The sequence below is a fragment of the Ursus maritimus genome, unplaced genomic scaffold (genome assembly GCF_017311325.1).
Source record: "Ursus maritimus isolate PB19 unplaced genomic scaffold, ASM1731132v1 scaffold_21, whole genome shotgun sequence".
Taxonomy (NCBI): Eukaryota; Metazoa; Chordata; class Mammalia; order Carnivora; family Ursidae; genus Ursus; species Ursus maritimus.
In genome coordinates, this window is record NW_024424564.1 from 11,466,535 (window position 1) to 11,485,013 (window position 18,479).

The 18,479-nt window shown below is 42.6% G+C and overlaps 1 protein-coding gene across 2 annotated transcripts in view; it reads right to left on the reverse strand.

Moving 5' to 3' along the window:
• Window positions 1-403: 403 nt before the first annotated feature.
• BEST3 (bestrophin 3) overlaps window positions 404-18,479 on the reverse strand; it is a 31,979-nt gene continuing 13,903 nt past the window's right edge. Inside the window, exons 5-9 of one of the 2 annotated variants that reach the window (XM_008684282.2) lie at window positions 18,180-18,257; window positions 17,939-18,091; window positions 14,455-14,535; window positions 12,575-12,726; window positions 404-1,350 (exon numbers count right to left, since the gene is read on the reverse strand). In XM_008684282.2, the coding sequence (XP_008682504.1) occupies window positions 411-1,350; window positions 12,575-12,726; window positions 14,455-14,535; window positions 17,939-18,091; window positions 18,180-18,257 (1,404 nt within the window). In that variant the 3' untranslated portion in view covers window positions 404-410. The remainder of the gene's footprint in view (window positions 1,351-12,574; window positions 12,727-14,454; window positions 14,536-17,938; window positions 18,092-18,179; window positions 18,258-18,479) is intronic. The other variant, XM_040637255.1, reaches the window with a different exon arrangement.

Consider the following 18,479-nt stretch of genomic DNA (forward strand, 5'->3'; position numbering starts at 1 on the left):
CTTTTGCGGCACTGTGCGACCCCTCTCCCTTCTCTTTATGATTGAGGAGCCAAAGAAAAGAGAAAAAGTGGGGAGGAGAGCGTCCTTTGTCTCCTGTAGGCGAAACGGGGGGACTATCGTCTACAAAGCCCTTTCCAAATCTAACAATCTCTGAATTATAAGTCACATATATACTATTAAGATTCCTTGTTTGGTTAAGATAGGTCGCTGTGGTCTGTGTGACTTCCATGAAAGTCACCTTGTAATGGATGATGTGAATGTATTGATTTTCTCAGTTCTCAGAAACTCAGGATCATAATGCCCTTCAGTTTTAAGTAGCTTATACAGTATGGTGGCTTTTTAAAAAGTTGACCAGTCCCTAGGTATGTTCTGGAACTAATGCTGAACTTTTGGGAAAGTAAGAGCCTCATCTAGAACCAGGTCGTTGGCCTTTCTGGTCTTCCTTTGGCTGATTCCTCAGCTTGCTCATTGTTAAAATCTATGATATCTGTTTCCTTGGTGTCCAGGTTTTCCATTAAATACAGCATATCAGGAGAGGCTCGAGAGCCAGCCACAATGTTGATTCCACTGGTCTCTGAGGATGTTTCTGTGTCAAGTAAAAGAACAGGCTCAGGGCTCATGGGATGTGGACTCAGGCCTGCCGGGGAGGGGTGATTGGACTCCAGGAACCCCGGGAGGCTCCACCTTTTCAGCAACTTGTCATCATTAGGGTCTTCCCCAGAGGCAAATGGGAGGATGTGTCTTTCATCTTTGGCCGAACTAGTCTGGGGATTGGGGTCCCTAGGAGGTGTCCCTTTCTCTGAGGGGAATGGAGTCAATCCCACGGGGACCTCCTGCTGTCCAGTCCTGCTTGGCTCTACCCCAGTAAACTCTGTGCTCTGGATGGAGGCACTGGAGCCATCTGACACAGGCACTGGTGCCTCAGCCGCTGTGATCAGTACCTCGGGGACCTGCGGCAATTTGGTGGGGGAGACCCTCACGCTGGACTGTGGACTCAGGCTCTGCAAAGTGCTCGTCTGGCTGGTCTCCCTGATGGTGGACAGCTCTCCCAGGCTGGAGTACAGCTTACTGCTCTCCTCTGGGGAGCAGGGTTGCTTCTGGGTGGCTGAGGCACGGTGGGGGCTTCTCGAGGGCACATCCAGCAGATCCCTGGCTGGGCTGACATCACCGCTTGGGGGAAGGAACATGGAGCTGTCGCTGGCCTGCCTGCCGTAGCTTCTCCTCTGGGGGCTGGAGGGGTGCTCGTGGGCACTCAGGAACCTCTTGACTCTCCTAATCACGGAACGGCGGTGGCCATGCTTCTCATAACCCCACAGCCACTCCTCACCAGGGAAGTCGGACCCGGACAATCTGAAACACATAATGACACAATGCAGGCAGCGCAGCTTCGAGGCCCCGACTCTCTGGGTAGCATCTCAAAGTTAAGGACAGAGTTTGGTATTTTCACATTCCAGATTTTGAAATGGAGGGGATTTTAACTTGAGATAGTCCAGCAGAGGTTCTTGGAACTTTTGGTCACAGAACCTTTTTAAACTCTTAAAAATTACTGAATACCCCGAAGATATTTGTTTATGTGGATTCTAGCTATTGCTATTTACTGTATTAGAAATAACCGAGGAATATAAAAAAAAGAAAACCCCACATACAAGAATGTGCAAGCACACATTCCATTAAATGTTAAGTGATGACATCATCACAGAGCATGGAGCCTCTGGAAAATTCCACTGTACACTCAGGAAAGAATGAGACTGAAAAAGATAAATAACATTTTAGTGTTGTTACAAAAATAGTTTTGACCTTAAGGGCTTGGGTCTTGGGGTCTTGGTTTTTGGGGATTCCTAGCGGTTCCCAAACCACACTTTGAAAATAACTAATCTAGAGATTTGGAGATTAAAAAGAAAAAGATACAATGTGTGTTCCTTCCCCCTTATTACAGGTGAACTAAGGCCATGAACTAAGGATCCGTAAAATGCCCCAAAACATTGGACCACAGATAAATTCAAGACCATGGAAAACACAACTGACATTCACATTTAAGAACCTCCCATGCATTAATTCACTTAATTATCACATTCATTGTGTGAACTGGTACTATTATGATTCTCACTTTACAGATGAAGAAACTGAGGCCCAGAGAGATTCCTGAAGGCTTTGTAACCAGTGGGGTTAGAACTCAGAAATCTAAGTCCGAAGCCTTTGTTCTTAATTTCTTTTGTATAAAGTCTGCTACATGGGTGTCAGGTGATAAGGTAGAGCTGGGGGCGGGAGGAGTGCAGATTAATGAGTAAGACGGTCCTTGCCCACAGGTAATTTATTACCATCCCTGGTCTGCTCACCTAGGGTTAAGGAAGGAGAAATATGAACTCTGTGGAAAGAGCACATCCATCGAGGAGGGCCTCGAAATGTGGCTGGGCTCCCCAGTGCTGAAGCTTGATTGATTCGATAATGTTGAATTTTCAACATTTGAGACATAAAATAAATAACCCTACCCTTTGAATCATCTCCTTCAAGGCCGAAATAAAATGGATAATTGGGATGACAGTGAGGGCTCTGGGGTAATAAGGCCTAGTCTGGCCTCAGAGTACATGGTGCGTGTATGGTCTTACTGAGGTTCGAAGAAGAGCTACTTAAACCTCGCCCTTAAACTGCAAATGCTCACACGGGCTCTGGGAGCCACCATGCCCAATCCGCCCGGGTCCAGGATTCGTGTGGACATCCATGGGAACAAGATGCCTACACAGTGCCAGGTGCACTTTCTGTGATCCAAAGGAGAAAGCTGGAAAAGCACGATATTGATGTAACCTGAAAGGGCAAAGTGAGCAGCAAAAACGTTCCTCCGTGTTTATGAATAAAAGATGGCTGATCGAGATGATTAACTGGGTAAATGTCCCTGGATGGTGTCCGATTACAACCTCGTGCTGTTATTCTAAAGCCCCAGCAGGGCCCTTGGCTACCAGATAGCCTCTGGCCAGCACCCCCGGCTGTGCATGGTCTGATTCTGTTACACGGACTTGAGAAACGCAGACTCATGCCTCCGCGGCCTTGGCCGCCCGGCTTGGTGGATTTCATGAGGTCAGATCTGCAGTCACACTTCAGGACTGCACTCGGTTACGGAGGGCACTGGAGGAGTGACAGTGCGGTCATTTGCTCAGATCGCCACGCTGTGAATCTCAGGTGGAGCTGGCGATCCCCCTTTATAGGTGAGCCTCTGTCCTCCATTTGGGATCTTGACTTTGTATTTGGGATTTGTCTTCCTTGACTACCTCTAAACCACACAATCCTGAAAGCACGATAACATCTTCCAGGAAACATGGTTATACTATCAGTACTTCAAAACTTTGTAAATCCTAAGGATGCAATTTTCTAACTATGCACTGGTGTGATGGATGTGTATGTTCGGCGGGGGCAAGAAGAATAAGCCCTATGTCACAAATTAGAGAAAAACAAACCAGTTGCGAAGAACAAACTGCACAAAGGGCAGTGCTCTTGCTCAATCAATACTGATTCACCAGCTGACACCAGGCATGGCTGCCAACGAGACCCCACTGTACCTTCCTGCCTCAGGAGACTGTGGTGTGGACACATGAGATTTATTCACTTACTCAATCTATTGAGCACAGGCTATGAATGAATCGGCTGTATAAGTACCGTACCCATCATTTAAAAGGAGGGAGTAGGTTTGTATATAAATAGCTACATTTGGGGCCAAGTAAGTTTTCGAGCTGACATTTGACATCTAGTAGGAATCGAATGAGCAGAGAAGAGACAGAGTATTCCAAGGGGAAGAAGTGACTTGAGCAAATAACACAGGGGAAACTCTAGGGTGTTTGTAAGGAATGGGAGATACTTGTGTTGTATCAAGCACAGAAGAGTGTCAGGCATACAGCTGAAAAGACAGCCTTGGATTGTGTTGAGGAGTCTCACATACTAGGTGAAGGGATTTGGACTTTACCGCAGAAGCAGCGGGCAGCTCTGGACTCCGCGAATGGAGAGCATAACTAGATCGTGTGCTGTTTGGTAGTAGTGTGCAAGCTGGAAAAGCTACATGGAAAGCAACATTGATGAATGTTGTCATCTAGAAATGCTTTGGATGAGAAACATACATGGGAACTTTCCATGCTGTTAGTCAGAAGGACCCATTAGTGGGTCTTTGGAAGAACACTCAGTGGCCTGTGATTTGGGGGACTGATGTGGTGAAGGAGGCCCTCTGGGTGTTTATGCTATCAAAGAGCAGTAGTGAGACTCCCCTGCATGATGAACCAAATGACCTATCATCCAAATGTTTCCGTGAGCGAACGTTTCACTGCCAGCACGAGATCCCCATCTCCTTTCTCCCAAAGTCATGGTTCCCAATATGATGGCAGAAATCATGGTCTAAGAACAAAATGGTTTAAAACTTAGAGTACACAGAATAGAAAACATTAAAGGTTTTTCATTTCCCAGTTGGGAGGTTTGGATGTACCTTTTAGGTCCTTTTAGACTTTCTTCTCCTCCTTATTTGGTTTTTAAAGTGTACCTTTAGTGAAGGGTTAGTACAATCCTGAGGCCCAAATATAGCACCACTTAAAATGCCTCAAAACAATGATAGCAGAAACATTATATTGCTTTACATTAGAGAAGGTCAGTTGAAAAAGGTCTTACATTCTGGAATTCGCTTGGACTTAGATAGGCAGGTAATTAGAGCTAGGAGGACATTCATGGAAAGTGCCATGCAGCCATTAGTGTCCAGAAGATGGAATTTGAGAATTGCCTCTGTGGTGAGGAAAATGATTTATTTTGGGAGCTTGCAAAGCCAGGATTTCTGCTGCCTGGGCTGACTCTAACCAGCTGTGTGACCTTAGGAGAGCCACTGAACCTTTCTGTGACTCAGTATCATACTTGATATACGAGGACAACAGTACTCTACCTGCCTCACAGGCTGTTTGGGAGTTCAAAAGGAGTAATAGATATGGAAAAGCTTTGAGGAGTAGATGATATGAAAAGGACTCTGTCAGCGACTGGCAGACTTTCAGAGGTGACTTCCAAGTCATCGTTGACTTCTCGCACCTGGTTGAAGGGTAGCGTCTGCCCGAAGGTTACTCCCTTTTCTCCTCCAAGAGTATATTTTAAAAGTGTCACTACATCTTGGAGCTGCCAACTGACAATGAACACCTTAGAAGGGAAAACTCTAGCAGTCATTTCATGGACGAGGGCACTGAATGTAGGGAGAGGAAGCATGGGGATGGGAGAAACTGCATTCTTCCGGAGAAGGACGATGGGGCTTATCAGGCGGTTTTCGTACCACTTGCAGACATGGCCAAATCCTGTAGTAAACATGGATTGCACAGGGCAAATCATCAGTACAGAAGAATTGAGAATAAGGAAGGTTATGCCAACTGTTGGGCTCTTTTTGAAGGGGTAGAGAAGGGGAGGTGGGGCACCAAGAATAGGTTACGTTAAGCCAGTCAGGCTAGTTGGTGCTAGCCGAGCCTAGGAGGGAGAGCATGCATTATTTCTACAGGTCACACTGGCACCAGGATTGGATGTGTTCTTATTTCAATCTCAGCTGTTAAAAAAGACCAACAAACCACATTTTCACAATATCTGTTGAGCACCGACAACACCATCAGCCCCACAGTCTCCCTTGCCAGTGACAGATATCTGAGGGCATGAGCAGCAGTGATTTAGTTAAGGGCTCTCAAGAAGCTGCTTGAGCTGGTCAGAGTGCCGAAGAACACTTGTCACCTCCTGTTGCCATAATAAGAGGCAGGGGACAGGACTGCTGGAGACGGCGGCGACTTTCAGAATTCTTGGGTTGTGTCTGATATGGCAAGACCGAAACAGCCCTGATGACTTGAGAGATTTAATGCATTTTTTTTGGAGCAAGCTTTTTACAAAGCAACCCCTTTCTCATGTAATGATAGGTAAACATAGAGCTTCAAAAGGTTGAAGGGTAAAAGTGGATGATGCTTGCCTTTTTTTCTCTGGGCCACTTTTTTTTTAAATCATCCCTCCAGGTTTATTGATATATAACTGACATAGAACATTCTGAAGTTTAATGTGTACGATGTGATGATTTGATACACGTGTGTATCGTGGAATGTTTGCCACAATAAGGTTAGCCAACATTGTCACCTCACATGGTTGCCGTTTTTTTTTCTTGTTGTGCCACAATTAAAATGGTATTTTGACAACTTAAATTCAATGAATTTAGGTCATTTTAGCAGAATTTTAATGAGGAATTTAGGAAATTGATATCTAATAGGATGAGTTCTACTTCTCACATCAGATTTATTGTTTTCTAATTGCTGGTGTTACTCGAAGTCAGGCAGCTGCCTCGGAGGGAGCTGATAATTTGCCTGAAAATCTATCAGGGCAGCAGGAGCACGTGCGGAGGACCATTTATTCATGGCAAAGCAAAATGCACTCTTCAAACCCATTGGAGGCGAAGGCTGTTATTTATAACCTTCTGCGCTGCAGAATCTTGTCAAAGCAGTAGCCCAGGATTTGTGAGATGGGAAAGGTAACTCTCATACTGAACTGGGAGCTGTGGGGCCAAGCACTGTGAGGAAAACCCAGCAGACAGAAAGTTGTATCCACCCAGCAGCGCTCCTCCCAACTCCCTTGCTGGGGGACAGAGTCCAGAAGTGGAGCATCGTAGGAGGTTTGCTTAGCCCAGAGAGGTGCACACAGAGCTGGTGACCCTCCAGCTATCTCTCTCTTGCCTCTCTGCTAGTTTGGACCAAGGACTATGGCAAATCTGGTAAAAGAACAGGCATATGTAGCCTCATGTTACCCTCCGGTTATGCTCACTTGGCCTCTGCTGACTGACTCAAAAATAAATTGTGGCCCAAAGTGGGGTTCACTTACAGTCCCCCACGTTTCCACACTGTTGTATTCTATGAGAGTTTTGCTAGAAAAGGAAATTAAGTCATCTATACCTCTTATGTCTTTTAGAAGGTGAAAACTGAGTGCCTAGGGTAAACCCATGTTGGCATATGAAAGAATCCCTGAGAAAGTTCTAAAATTACAAACTTAATGCCATCTCCTTGGGAGGTTCCATCTCTCCTTCCTTTCTGGTACATTAAGTGAAGATCAATGTTCCAAGAATACATTTTTGTTGAAGTTAGTGATTCAGAAATGGAGATATTTTTGGTAGTTTATAACCAAGCATGCAATAGTATATATCAGACTGTATTTTTTTTTTGTAAAGCTAAAATATTTGAATATAGTTAGCTAAGAAAGGATTACTGACTAAAACATCCATCTAGAAGTATATTTAACCATAATTTAATAAACTATTTGCTCATTAAATGCATATTTTGGTATATTTCAGCTAGTATCACTAAAAATACTTCTGCTATACTGTGCAATCCTAATGCTTTGTGCACGTTAAGTATATATGTATAATTGCAAAAAGATAATTGTATTATCTCTACATATTCTTAGAACCTTTGGAATAAAGATAGATAAGTAAAAGTCATTCTTTCCGGGTAAGTGGTTACTGTTTAACACTACCAAATAAATCTTAAATAAATCCCTCAGCTCGGAACTAGAAGGAACTCTTACAAACATTTGTATATTTCTCTTCTTTTCTAATGTCCTGAACTGACTTCATAGACCCATTCTCGCTCTAAATGTGAGGAAGTGGTGACATATTTGAATCCTGGCTGAAAGCCCAGTAAAGCAGTGTTCTTTAAATGGCGCTGCAGCCAGCAGTTCAAGGTTCCCAGGCTGAGAGCATGCGTCTACATCAGCAGGACAGTGAGAGCGAGCACAGTCCCACGTGTACACACTTGAGTGACCCATTTTGTAAGCAGCTACAGCCCCTCTTCTCCAGCATTTGGAATCTTTCAGCTGTTATGGATAGATATTTCATCAGGGTTTTTCCAGCGCCTTTAAGGGATTCTTGGTGGTTTTGATTTTCAAGACAGGATTCAAGGGAGTTAGGAGAATTTGGGTCTTTTCATTTCCCTGTGTTCCATTCCTCGGAGACTTATAAATTTGCACTAATGGACAATCCCAGGTATTTAAAAAACAATAAGGATTTTGGAGAGACTCATGGTGGTATAATGTGAAAAGCATTCTACCTCCAGCTAGCTGTGGTAGGCTAGGCCTGGATCTTATTTTTTGTTTGTTTTAAAAAGAAATTTATTTTCAGCAATGCTGGCATGAGTTTAAGCATTCTAGGTTTGTTGTGGTAAAGCTTGGTTTATTAGACATAAGTGTTTAGTAGTGCCCAAAGAAGACCCTTTTGCATTTCAGGGCTTGGGCCGTGTTTTCTTTTCGTGTGTCTGATGGACAGCTGTTCATATGGCTGCTTGTGTGTGTTCTCTTCGTCTTGGTTAACAGTGTCCCCACAGCAAAGACAATGACAAGATGCCTTAATTAAAACAGCATATCACTGCCATGTATACTTTAAATATCTTATAATTTTATATGTCAACTATACTTCAATAAAGCTGAAATTAAAAACAAAAAAACCCCTGTTACTTGAAGTACACTATCATTCCTTGCTGCTTTTGCTTATATTGGCTTGGAATTTATCCTGTGCTGAATCCCCTTACTCCTATCTGTGCTAGCTCCTAATTTATTCTTAAAGATGCACATTAGACTCCTCATCTTAAGGAGCTTTGTCTGATTCACTGGGCTGGGTGAGCATTCCTCTATTGCTGTGTTTACCACATTGTATTATAAACTGTCTCTTCATTATGTCTGTGATCTTAAGAGGTATTTATTTGGTTTTGGTTTTGGTTTTCTGCCTCTGCCTAGCATTTGGTATAGAAGCTACCACATACCAGGCCCTGAAAGCATATTTTGCCTGGAATAATTGGATGAGTTCATTGCATATGTGAAGATACAAGGAAAAACATGATATTTTAAATTTGTACTTAACATAAAAAATGGGGGAAAAACTTACTTTATTTCACTAATGTACATTTGGTAAATGTGTAGAAAATAGGGCAATATTTTGAACGTGTTCCTGAATATAGAGAAGAGAGGAATTGTCTCTAAGGAATTTCCTTTTTATGTGGAAATGAGCAGTGTGCCGAGTGTGAATGAAATATGAAACAGAGTAATTTCTCAGGTTGCCCCTGGATAGTACTTTTGCTCAGTTATTGAAGGGCATCGCCTTGATTTTTAGAATTTCTGGGTCATGGGAATTGTGATCATAAGCTTGAAACATTGATATGAAAAAGATAAGGGAACTGGGAACATGCGTCCTCAATAGAATAAGAAAATAAAAAATGTACTCATCCAGGAAAGGATTTTATATGCACATCAAGCAGCAAACACTTGTCTGAAATGTTTGCATCCATACTATTTTGACACCTGGTCTTTATTCTAATGCAAAGGGCTCATTAGCTCAGTCATCATCAATAAAATCATCTGTGCTACAATAATCCTTACTTTTACCTTCCCTTTTCCCTGAGCCTCAGTCAGATGGCTCTATTGATACTGACCTTGTATTTGGTGAGTGAACAATACAATGCTTAGGGAATTATCTTTTGTGATTTCAGAGGACACCTATTGCTTTTGTCAGCCTAGCAAACAATTCACCCTTTCCTGCTAATACCACCCTAATTTTCTTAAGACATTATGTGGTCCATATGGTTGGTTGGGGCTGACCACACCCCTTGGTCCAAAGATGGACACATGAACAAGCCTTGGCTTATTAAAACATCATGTCTTCTTGTTGATAGTGATTGGTTCAAGAATGGGCATGTTAGCCAAGCCCAGCCAATTAATTTGGTACTTTAGTTGTAAGAGTTGGAGAAGAGAGATACTCCTTCCGTAGGATTTGCTCAGAAAATAGGTCATAGGCCTAAAGCTTCTGGCTGCTATCTTGCCATTTTGCCGTCAGGAGGGGAGAGCCTGCCTGAAACCTGAGCCAGTGGAGAGAAAAGTGGGAACAGAAAGACAGGGCAATAGTGAGTCCTGGTGACATTCTTTGAGCCTCTGGAGCCAGCTACACTCAAAGCGAGGCCAGTCTCTAGATGTGACCCAAGAAACCCCTTTTTGCTTAAGTTAGCTGGGGTTGGTTTTCCATCACAGGCAACCAGAAACAACTTGTCTAATAGCACAGTCCTGGAAGGAATCAGCAGTGATGGATCAAGAGGGCAGTTCTTCGAATTCTCCAAAAGCCTGCATTCTTGTAGCGACTTTTCCTGGTTGTGAGGCTCCCCTTGAATGGTCCTCATTCATACAGAAAATTAAGATCAAGTAAGCTTTTGCCTAATTTTTCTTTGATCAATTGGTTCTAGAGGAGTCCAGTTAAATGCCTCCCCTGACAGACTCTGGCCTTTGCTTGTGCCTGTTCCATCTGCTAGCAAACAGCCTGTCTTAATTACAGGAATTCTCTCTGACAGCTAAAAACCTTGCTGCATGCTTAAACATCGTATCTCCTAGTTTTCTCTGAAGCATTTTATTTTCTGTCCTTAATTTCCCAGAACTAGCTTAATACAAATAATAGCTTAGACTTGTTTACTCTTTCTATACCTCACTTTGACATCCACAAATGAGAGATTTATACAAGTCAATACTGTCAATGCTCTATGATTATATCTAGACTGTTTCTATGTTTACAATCTCATTTGATCTTCTCAATAATTGTTTGGGGTAGATATTTACTTTGAGGTCTTGTAAATCCCTAATTCTGAGTTTCTATATTTAGAAATAGGAGAAATACTTTTTTTTCCTTAATACTTTCTAAAGAACATGGACACTTCCATGAGAATGTAAAATTATGACGATTAGGATGAATATGCAGATCAAGATAAAAATCTTAAGACCAAAAAAATATTATTTTAACCATCCTGCAAAAATAACTAAAGGGACAACAGCACGGGGTATTTGCCTGAGATAAAATATCGAGTTAGTTATAATCAGTTTCACCTGTCTATTTTGACGTTTTTTATCTGGCTACCAAAACACTTACGATTACATATGTGGCTTGCATCATGTTTCTACTGGGCAGTGTTACTCTAGGCACGAGAGGGTTGGCGAATGGAGCCCAACGATGCTAATAGTTTAAACAGCATCACCACAACGATTCCCTGGCCCTATCAAATGTGCTGGTTTCTTTTCTCTACAAATTTGATCTTTAGACACTTTGTATTAATCAGTGATGGGAATGAAGGGAAAGGTTAAAGCCTACTGAGTTTTCCAAAAACAAACTCACAGAACAACATGTTATTTTTCAAAATTGAGAAGGTTTTCAAAAGCCATGAAATTGCCCCTGCAGAATGAATGACAAAACGCTGAGAAGTGGGAACAGCAGTAAATGACTATTCGTGGATCCCGACCAACCAGCTGGTGGGAAGGAATGAGCGCCCCAGGCTGGAGGAAGCCCTGGCCAGGAGAGTCGGGGCTCAGCAGGCCTCTAGAAGCAGAGGCCTACCCTGGAACATGCAACCTTCTCTAACATGTGCTTTGAGGACAACAAGGCAAATCTCCCGGCTCGTAAATCATCTCATTATTTGCCACAACTCCTGAAATTTGACTTTGTCATCTTTTCCTTTGGATCTTGAAAGGCTTTCAGCCTCAGAGGCTCCTTTGGAGGAGGAATGCCACCAACCATTATTTGTCAGGATGAAGAGACATTTGGCCAAGGGTAAAGCCTTGTGGGAATAGGGTTGAGGGACGCTGAATACTGTGGGGGAGAGGAAAGAAAGTCCTGGGTGGCAACAACAGGACATGAACTCGCCTCACAAATCTGCTGAGAGCTGAGAGCCTCAAAGACTAGCAAACACAGTTTTGCCAAAAGTTATAAGAAAAATCCTGCAGAAGTTTTTGCCTTTTCTACAATTTTTTAGAGGGGTTCTTCTTATTTTTCTAAATTTGTCCACAGACTTCTCTTTAAGTTACTTGGAAACTGTGGCATCTGCTTTCAGCAAGTATACTTAAACTTCCCCCACATTCACACATTTCTCCAAAATCAAATACATTATCAGATTTAATAAAATTATTCAAAAACTGTGCATGATTTACTTCAGGCCTCAGCCCATTTATTTAAAGCTAAGTACACAGGGACAGATTGTTATGTTAAAACCGCAGAACAGAGACTGACTTGTCTATTAAACATAGTTGAATCAAAATCATAGAGAAAACTTTTGATAAAACTTATCTCATTCCTTAAGATTTGCTTGTCTCTGTGTAGTCTAACACAGTGCGTGCGCGTGTATACACTCAATTAGTACTTGTTACAAATACATTTAATTATGACAGTCGATTAAATGACTGTATAATTGAATAATTAAACTACTTTTCAAATTGGAAGGGAAAAAAAGAGGATAGTTTCATAACAATTGGAAAAGTTTTCTGGGGTATAAAAACAAGGTAAAGTGCAAATTACTCCCAAATACACACTCAGGTGTGTACACACGCACCACATTTAAATCAGAAACTAAAGTCTCTTTACTCTAAAATTTTCTTGGGCATATTAATTATATCTGATAATTTGAAAAGGCTACCCTCCTAAGATATTAATAATTGAGAGTTGTCGTGAAAGTAAATTCAAGATCAGGGCATAAAAATATCAGAACAGTGCCCTAGTTATTTTCCAAATATTGATGATTTAAAAAAATGCACTTACCCCATTTCGACCGTTGACCCCAGAAATGAGGGTATGCAGTAGTCAGCAGCTGCCAGTGTATAAGGTGGTCGAGCAGCAGAATCATCCCAGTAAATGTCCTTCTTCATCTTAGGTAAGCTCATGTGCATTTCATCCACGGCTAAAAGAGAGACCTAAAATCATTGTTTTATTGTTAGAGTAATTTGGATGTGAGTTGTATAAAGAAAGAGAGTAAGTTCCAGTTGGTGGATGGGATTTTCAGGAGGATAGAACAGTCTGAAAGAGTAAATATACAAATATCTATTGCTCATATTTGTTGTAACCAGGGCTGCCACACAGTTGTACATGTTGTTTACTGCACAAGAGCCCTTGGCAATGGGGGTTAAGTAGGACTATAAAACTGCCCAGACTTGGTTTATCAAGCCACATGCCCAGAATGGAGCTAGCTACATTTTACCTGGAGGCAGGAGAGACACCTTTTTCTTCTTTGTTCAAAGTTACCATGTTGTCTAATGGCTATCCTGAGAGCAAGCTCATAGTTCCAGATGTTACAGGAAGTTGAAGATTCTCAATATCCCATTCAGTGGATGCCATAAACATACTTGATATCATTTCTTATGGACCCTAATTTTTTGTTTGTTTGTTTGGAAAAGTATATCAGCAAGTTTATACTGCTTGGGGCTATGGTCTCTCTTCTTGACTTTGACACACTGATGCATGAATAAATTATTAATCTTCTGCAAATCCAATTTTTACAAAGAGTGAGTGGCCTAACCATTATACTTCCTCCCTGATAGACTGACAGCGTGATTGCTGGAGGTGGTCACGGAGAGGATGTAACCTCTGTTGACCTGAGAGCTGAACCCAGACAATTAGAGGCCCCTCACCCCCCACCCCTCCCCTGTCACTGGAATGTACACTGTGCTTACTGTTCCCATAGTGCAGCCATTTCAAGGACACAGCCTTGACAGAGGAAAGTGTGGTTGAGACCATCTGGACTGAAAGTGTGGCTGAACCCAGTTAAGGCCTCTATATAAACTTTGAAGATTCTGGCAGGTGGGCTTGGGGATCTACTTGTCTTGTGGCCACCCAAGCCAAGCCTGGTCTGTCAGTCCCCTTGCTTAGTCAACCTGCCACCTACCAATCTGAAGTGGCCTTTCTTCCCTCTCTGTTGGCCCTTCATGTTCAGGCCATTTTGTGAACCAACAGTGATCTATGGTGAAACATTTGAGCGTATTTAGGAGCTGAGTAAGAGCCTGAAGCAAGTAGACAAGTTGAAATTCTTTTCTAGCCTGTGAGGAAGAGAATGGTCTGAGGAGAGTCCTGCTAGAGAGGAAAATTCTCTCATGCTGGTTCTTCATGAAAAACCTCTCTGGCATAATGCTTTGGGGTCAGGGTCCTGGGGTCCATTTGGTTTAGTTCAGGCAGATTTGAGACACAGGTCAGTGTGGCCCACGTGCCCAGTATCCAGCTGTGTGGAAATCTGACAGCAGGCTCCTACATCACATGAATTCGGGAACTCACCTCACACCAGATCATGTCTGGTTGCCATTTTATCTTCTTGCTAACCTCACGTGGGTGGCAACAGAAAACAGATGAAAGAATGGATGAAAATATTACTCTGCAGTAAGATGGAAGAGGCTGTGGGAAGCTAATAAAGAAACTTACCAAAAAAATTGGCTTGATATTCTATTTAAAAGGGACTAAACTTCACAGCAACGGAGACCCAGGACCTGTGAGGTTCTGGAAGGACGTGAGACAACATACTGAAAAGCCAAATCTCTTTCATCTGTGGCTAAAGTTCTGAAGTTCAGGGGCCTGCATTCAGAGTCTGTTCAGATTTGAAACATCACAAGTGATTCATTACTAATGTTTGTACAGGAAAGAGAAGCTCCTCTCACCTGCAGATTTCTGTCAATGCACCAGTTGGTTTCAAAATCATCATCATCTTCTCCAAATGGGTTGATAAGCTGCTCAGCTACCTGCAGTTGAGAATGTAAGAGTAAGTCCATCATGATGTTTGTGAAGATTAAGAACTAAGAAGGCTGACAGTGATGAAGCTGATGCCCTTTGCCACCTTCATAACATGAAGCCCAGAGGGGAGTGGGTCATTCCACAGACACCAATATTTATCCACAAGTGAGACTGCACTCTCAGACCACCAATGAGGCACCTGCATGGGTTTGCTCTCCAGTGGATCTGTCTGTTCAGCTGGGGAAGGTGCAGGCCCTCCCCAGGAGAAGCTGTGTACCATTTAGGAGCCAAATAATTGATGTTCAGGTACAAATCAAGCCAGTGAAAGTTGAAGGAGCACTGACAAGACGCCAGGCACTGTGCTGGGCACCTGCAGGGCTATGTAGCCTGTGATCTTAAGGAATTTACATAGCCCAGGTGATGAGACAAAATGTAACCATGGGGAAGATAAACAGCCAAGAAAGACTTAAAGCACAATTAAAGAAAATAAAACAAGGAGTTTTCACAATTATTGGATATAACAGCTAAATGAATGAGTCAGAGAGCTAGTGAGTCATAAAGCTGAAATTTGTCACACTTTGTTTTACTCTAAAGGATTTGCCTTTACCTGGTATGTCAGCTTTCCCCCTGGGAAAAGTTTAGGTAGCTCCTTAACGCATTTTTTTTCACATATTTTCTAATAGTTGATCAATATGAAATGATCTTATCATGTTTCAGAATTGAAGAGCCTTGATGAGAGATTTATATGCCAAATATGACTCACCTATTTATCTCCTTTTTAAATAATCCCTTTGAGGGGCGCCTGGGCAGCTCAGTTGGTTAAGCATCGACTCTTGGTTTCGTCTCAAGTCATGATCTTGGGATCGTGAGATAGAGCCCCACATGGGGCTCTGCGCTCAGTGTGAAGTCTGCTTGGGATTCTCTCTCCCTTTCCTTCTGCTCCTCCCCCTGCTTGAACTCTCCCTCTCTCCCTCAAATAAATAAATAAATCTTAAAAAAAAATAATCCCTTTGATTTTTATTATCTAGATGTGTGTGTGAGAGAGAGAGAAAGAGAGAGAGAAAAATTTTACATTGGGCATAAATGAGAAAAACAAGTATATAAAATAAAGGCACCATTGATTAGCTGAGTTTCTGTGTTCTCAGACTATTTGGTAGAAAATCTATCTACTTAAGTTTTAGGATTTAAGTCTAACCACTAACCACTTAGAGCACCTCTTCTCAACCTTGGATGAAGCTCCTGGGGAGCTTTAAAGGAACTTGATGCCTGGGTCCCCCCTTCAGAGATTCTGATTTAAGGGGTGTGAGGTTGAGCTGAGCTATCAGTACTGAGTGAAGCTCCAGGAGATGTTAGTGCCTGGCTGGAGCTGAGAACCATCGGCTTGGAGGGGCACAACTCTTATCCTAAGGGACAAAACTGGGCGGGGCCTGTGCCCAGAATCAGCCAGCCTCACAGCAAGATCCATGTCAAAGTCCTTTACTGCAACTTCCAGGGGGCTATCCACCCTTTCTTGCCCAGGGTTTTCCTTAAATGGGCCACTGGATAGGCCCTAAAAATATTTTTGTTACATTCAGAATTTCACTTTTATGGACTCAATCCCTTATATAGTATTAGAGTCTACATTTACCCACCCAAATGATACTTAGGTGTCTGAATTGATTATCTTACTTTCTTAGAAGCTCCATTTCCAGCAAATAACTGAGTAATATACTGTTTATAAGGTTAAGATAGGTTCTTTTACACTTTGAAAAGATTTATAAATGTTAGGATGGGCAAGATAAAACAGCTGCTTAGAAATTGAGATATAATCCATTGGGTGGGAAAACACTTCTTTTAGGGTTGTCTGTCTCTTAAAGGAGATAAGATTGTGTTTTCAGGGGCGCCTGGGTGGCGCAGTCGTTAAGCGTCTGCCTTCGGCTCAGGGCGTGATCCCGGCGTCATGGGATCGAGCCCCACATTAGGCTCCTCTGCTATGAGCCTGCTTCTTCCTTTCCCACTCCCTCTGCTTGTGTTCCCTCTCTTGCGGGCTGTCTCTATCTCTATCTCTGTCAAATAAATAAATAAAATCTTAAAAAAAAAAGATTGTTTTTCATATTTTGCCTTTAAAAGTATTTTATAAAGTAACAGAATGGTAATGTTTTAGAGAGCATTTCGGAAGGTAGGAACTGCTCATGGTTCCATACAGGCTGGTCAAACACCTCACATGAACACCAAGCAAAGAATGAAAAGCTCAGCATAACTCAGGGGACAGAGTTATAGAATGATCGAGCATTTGGGCCAGCCTGGTGATTTTCTGCTTATAAGACTAGAGTCTGCTTTTTTCTCTAATGGGAGACGAGAGCTATTCGTTTGTTTCTCTTGCTCTTTCTCTCTCTTAAATGGGTAAAAATAATTAAGAATCACTGTCACCCGGCTGAAAATATTTTTGCCATTTATAAAGGACACACCTTTACTTCTTGAAATGCCAACATATTTATTTTTCCTGGTTGAGATTCAAACCAATGAAAATAAAGGCACTGGCGGGGAAAATTTTGCCACAGCCGGGAAGGCCGCCTCACTGCACGCAGCGTGTGGCTGGCTGGAAGGTCAAACATTGGGCAATTCGATTTTATTCAAGTCATCTTCAAACTGTCATTAGATTTCAATTAACTTAATGGAGCCATTGCCTTTGTGTGTGTGCACTTCTCTTTTGGAAGTTCACAGAAGAGCTGGAAGACTCAGGCTGGGGTGTTAATGCATGCGTCCACGGTGGGGGGTGGGGGGTGGGGGTGGGGGGGTGGGGGGGAACAAATGCAATTCTGCACTAATGGCAGGACAAGTCCTTCTCACGGCTCTGACCTGTTTTTAATTTCCTGGCAAACTGAATGTCGTCATAAATCCTGATATTTCTGGTTTTGATTCTGATGAATCATTTTCTGAGGCTCAGTTCTGGTTTTGAAAATGGGATGCAGTTAATGTGGGACAGCTAGTGGAATTTCCGAGAGTCACAGTTAACTACGGAGTCTAGCCGAACCAAGATAATAATACAATACTAATGCTTAAGTCTGATACACAAGGCTTCTTATCTACTCCCTTTTTCTGCCTAGTTGCCTATTGTGGCATAAAATTTCAAGGCAGTTACAGTTCTTTAATTACATTACTATAATCCTGATGGGAGCACACAGAGACTTAAAAAATCAGTAGCCATAAAAGAGTATTCTTGTCATCTCTTCGCTTCAGATTGCTGTAATACGGTACTCACCACATCTCTTGAATCCCTACTTTAAAAGTAATAACACCTCTGGGTGATTAAATATTAAATCTCCCTCTGAAGGGCTCATGAACGAGCAACTCAGTAAAGGACCGGTGTGTAGAGTGTAGAACATGACAGGGATTACAGAGCAGGTCTCAAGCACGGAGACTGTGGGCTACCTTGAGCCATCCCGCATAGAAGAAGAACTGGAGGAGAGTGAAGATTGGAATGTAAAGGTCTAAGTCATGCCCCGCGTAGCCTTTGGTGGGATCCAAAAACTGGCGTCCAATCAGGCAGGCGAAGAAGAAGGTGTAGACAGCCAGCGTGACAACCTGCAGTGGAGAGAAGCCTGAGTGAGAGCCCCGCGCCAGGCACCCGCGGCAAGGAGCAAGGAAAAACCACGTGCCAAATGTTTGATACCTGGGTGTAGACGAGTGGAATCCCAACCCAGTCATAGCCAAATAAGAGGCTGCACCAAGAGCGATATCTGTTCATTTCCTAAGCCAGAAACAAATAAAACACAGTTCACTAAAATGATGGGTGTGGCAATAAATATTTCCTGAGATTCATAATGTGGCCATGGCTTTTATGAATATGTTTGTAAAAGGATGAGGCTGACTTTGTAAGGCTGGTAATTGGTTCTGAAGGCGACTCCAAAAGGAAAATTCTGAATATGACAATCAACATCATTCCACGAGGCAAAAAGGACGACTACAGTTG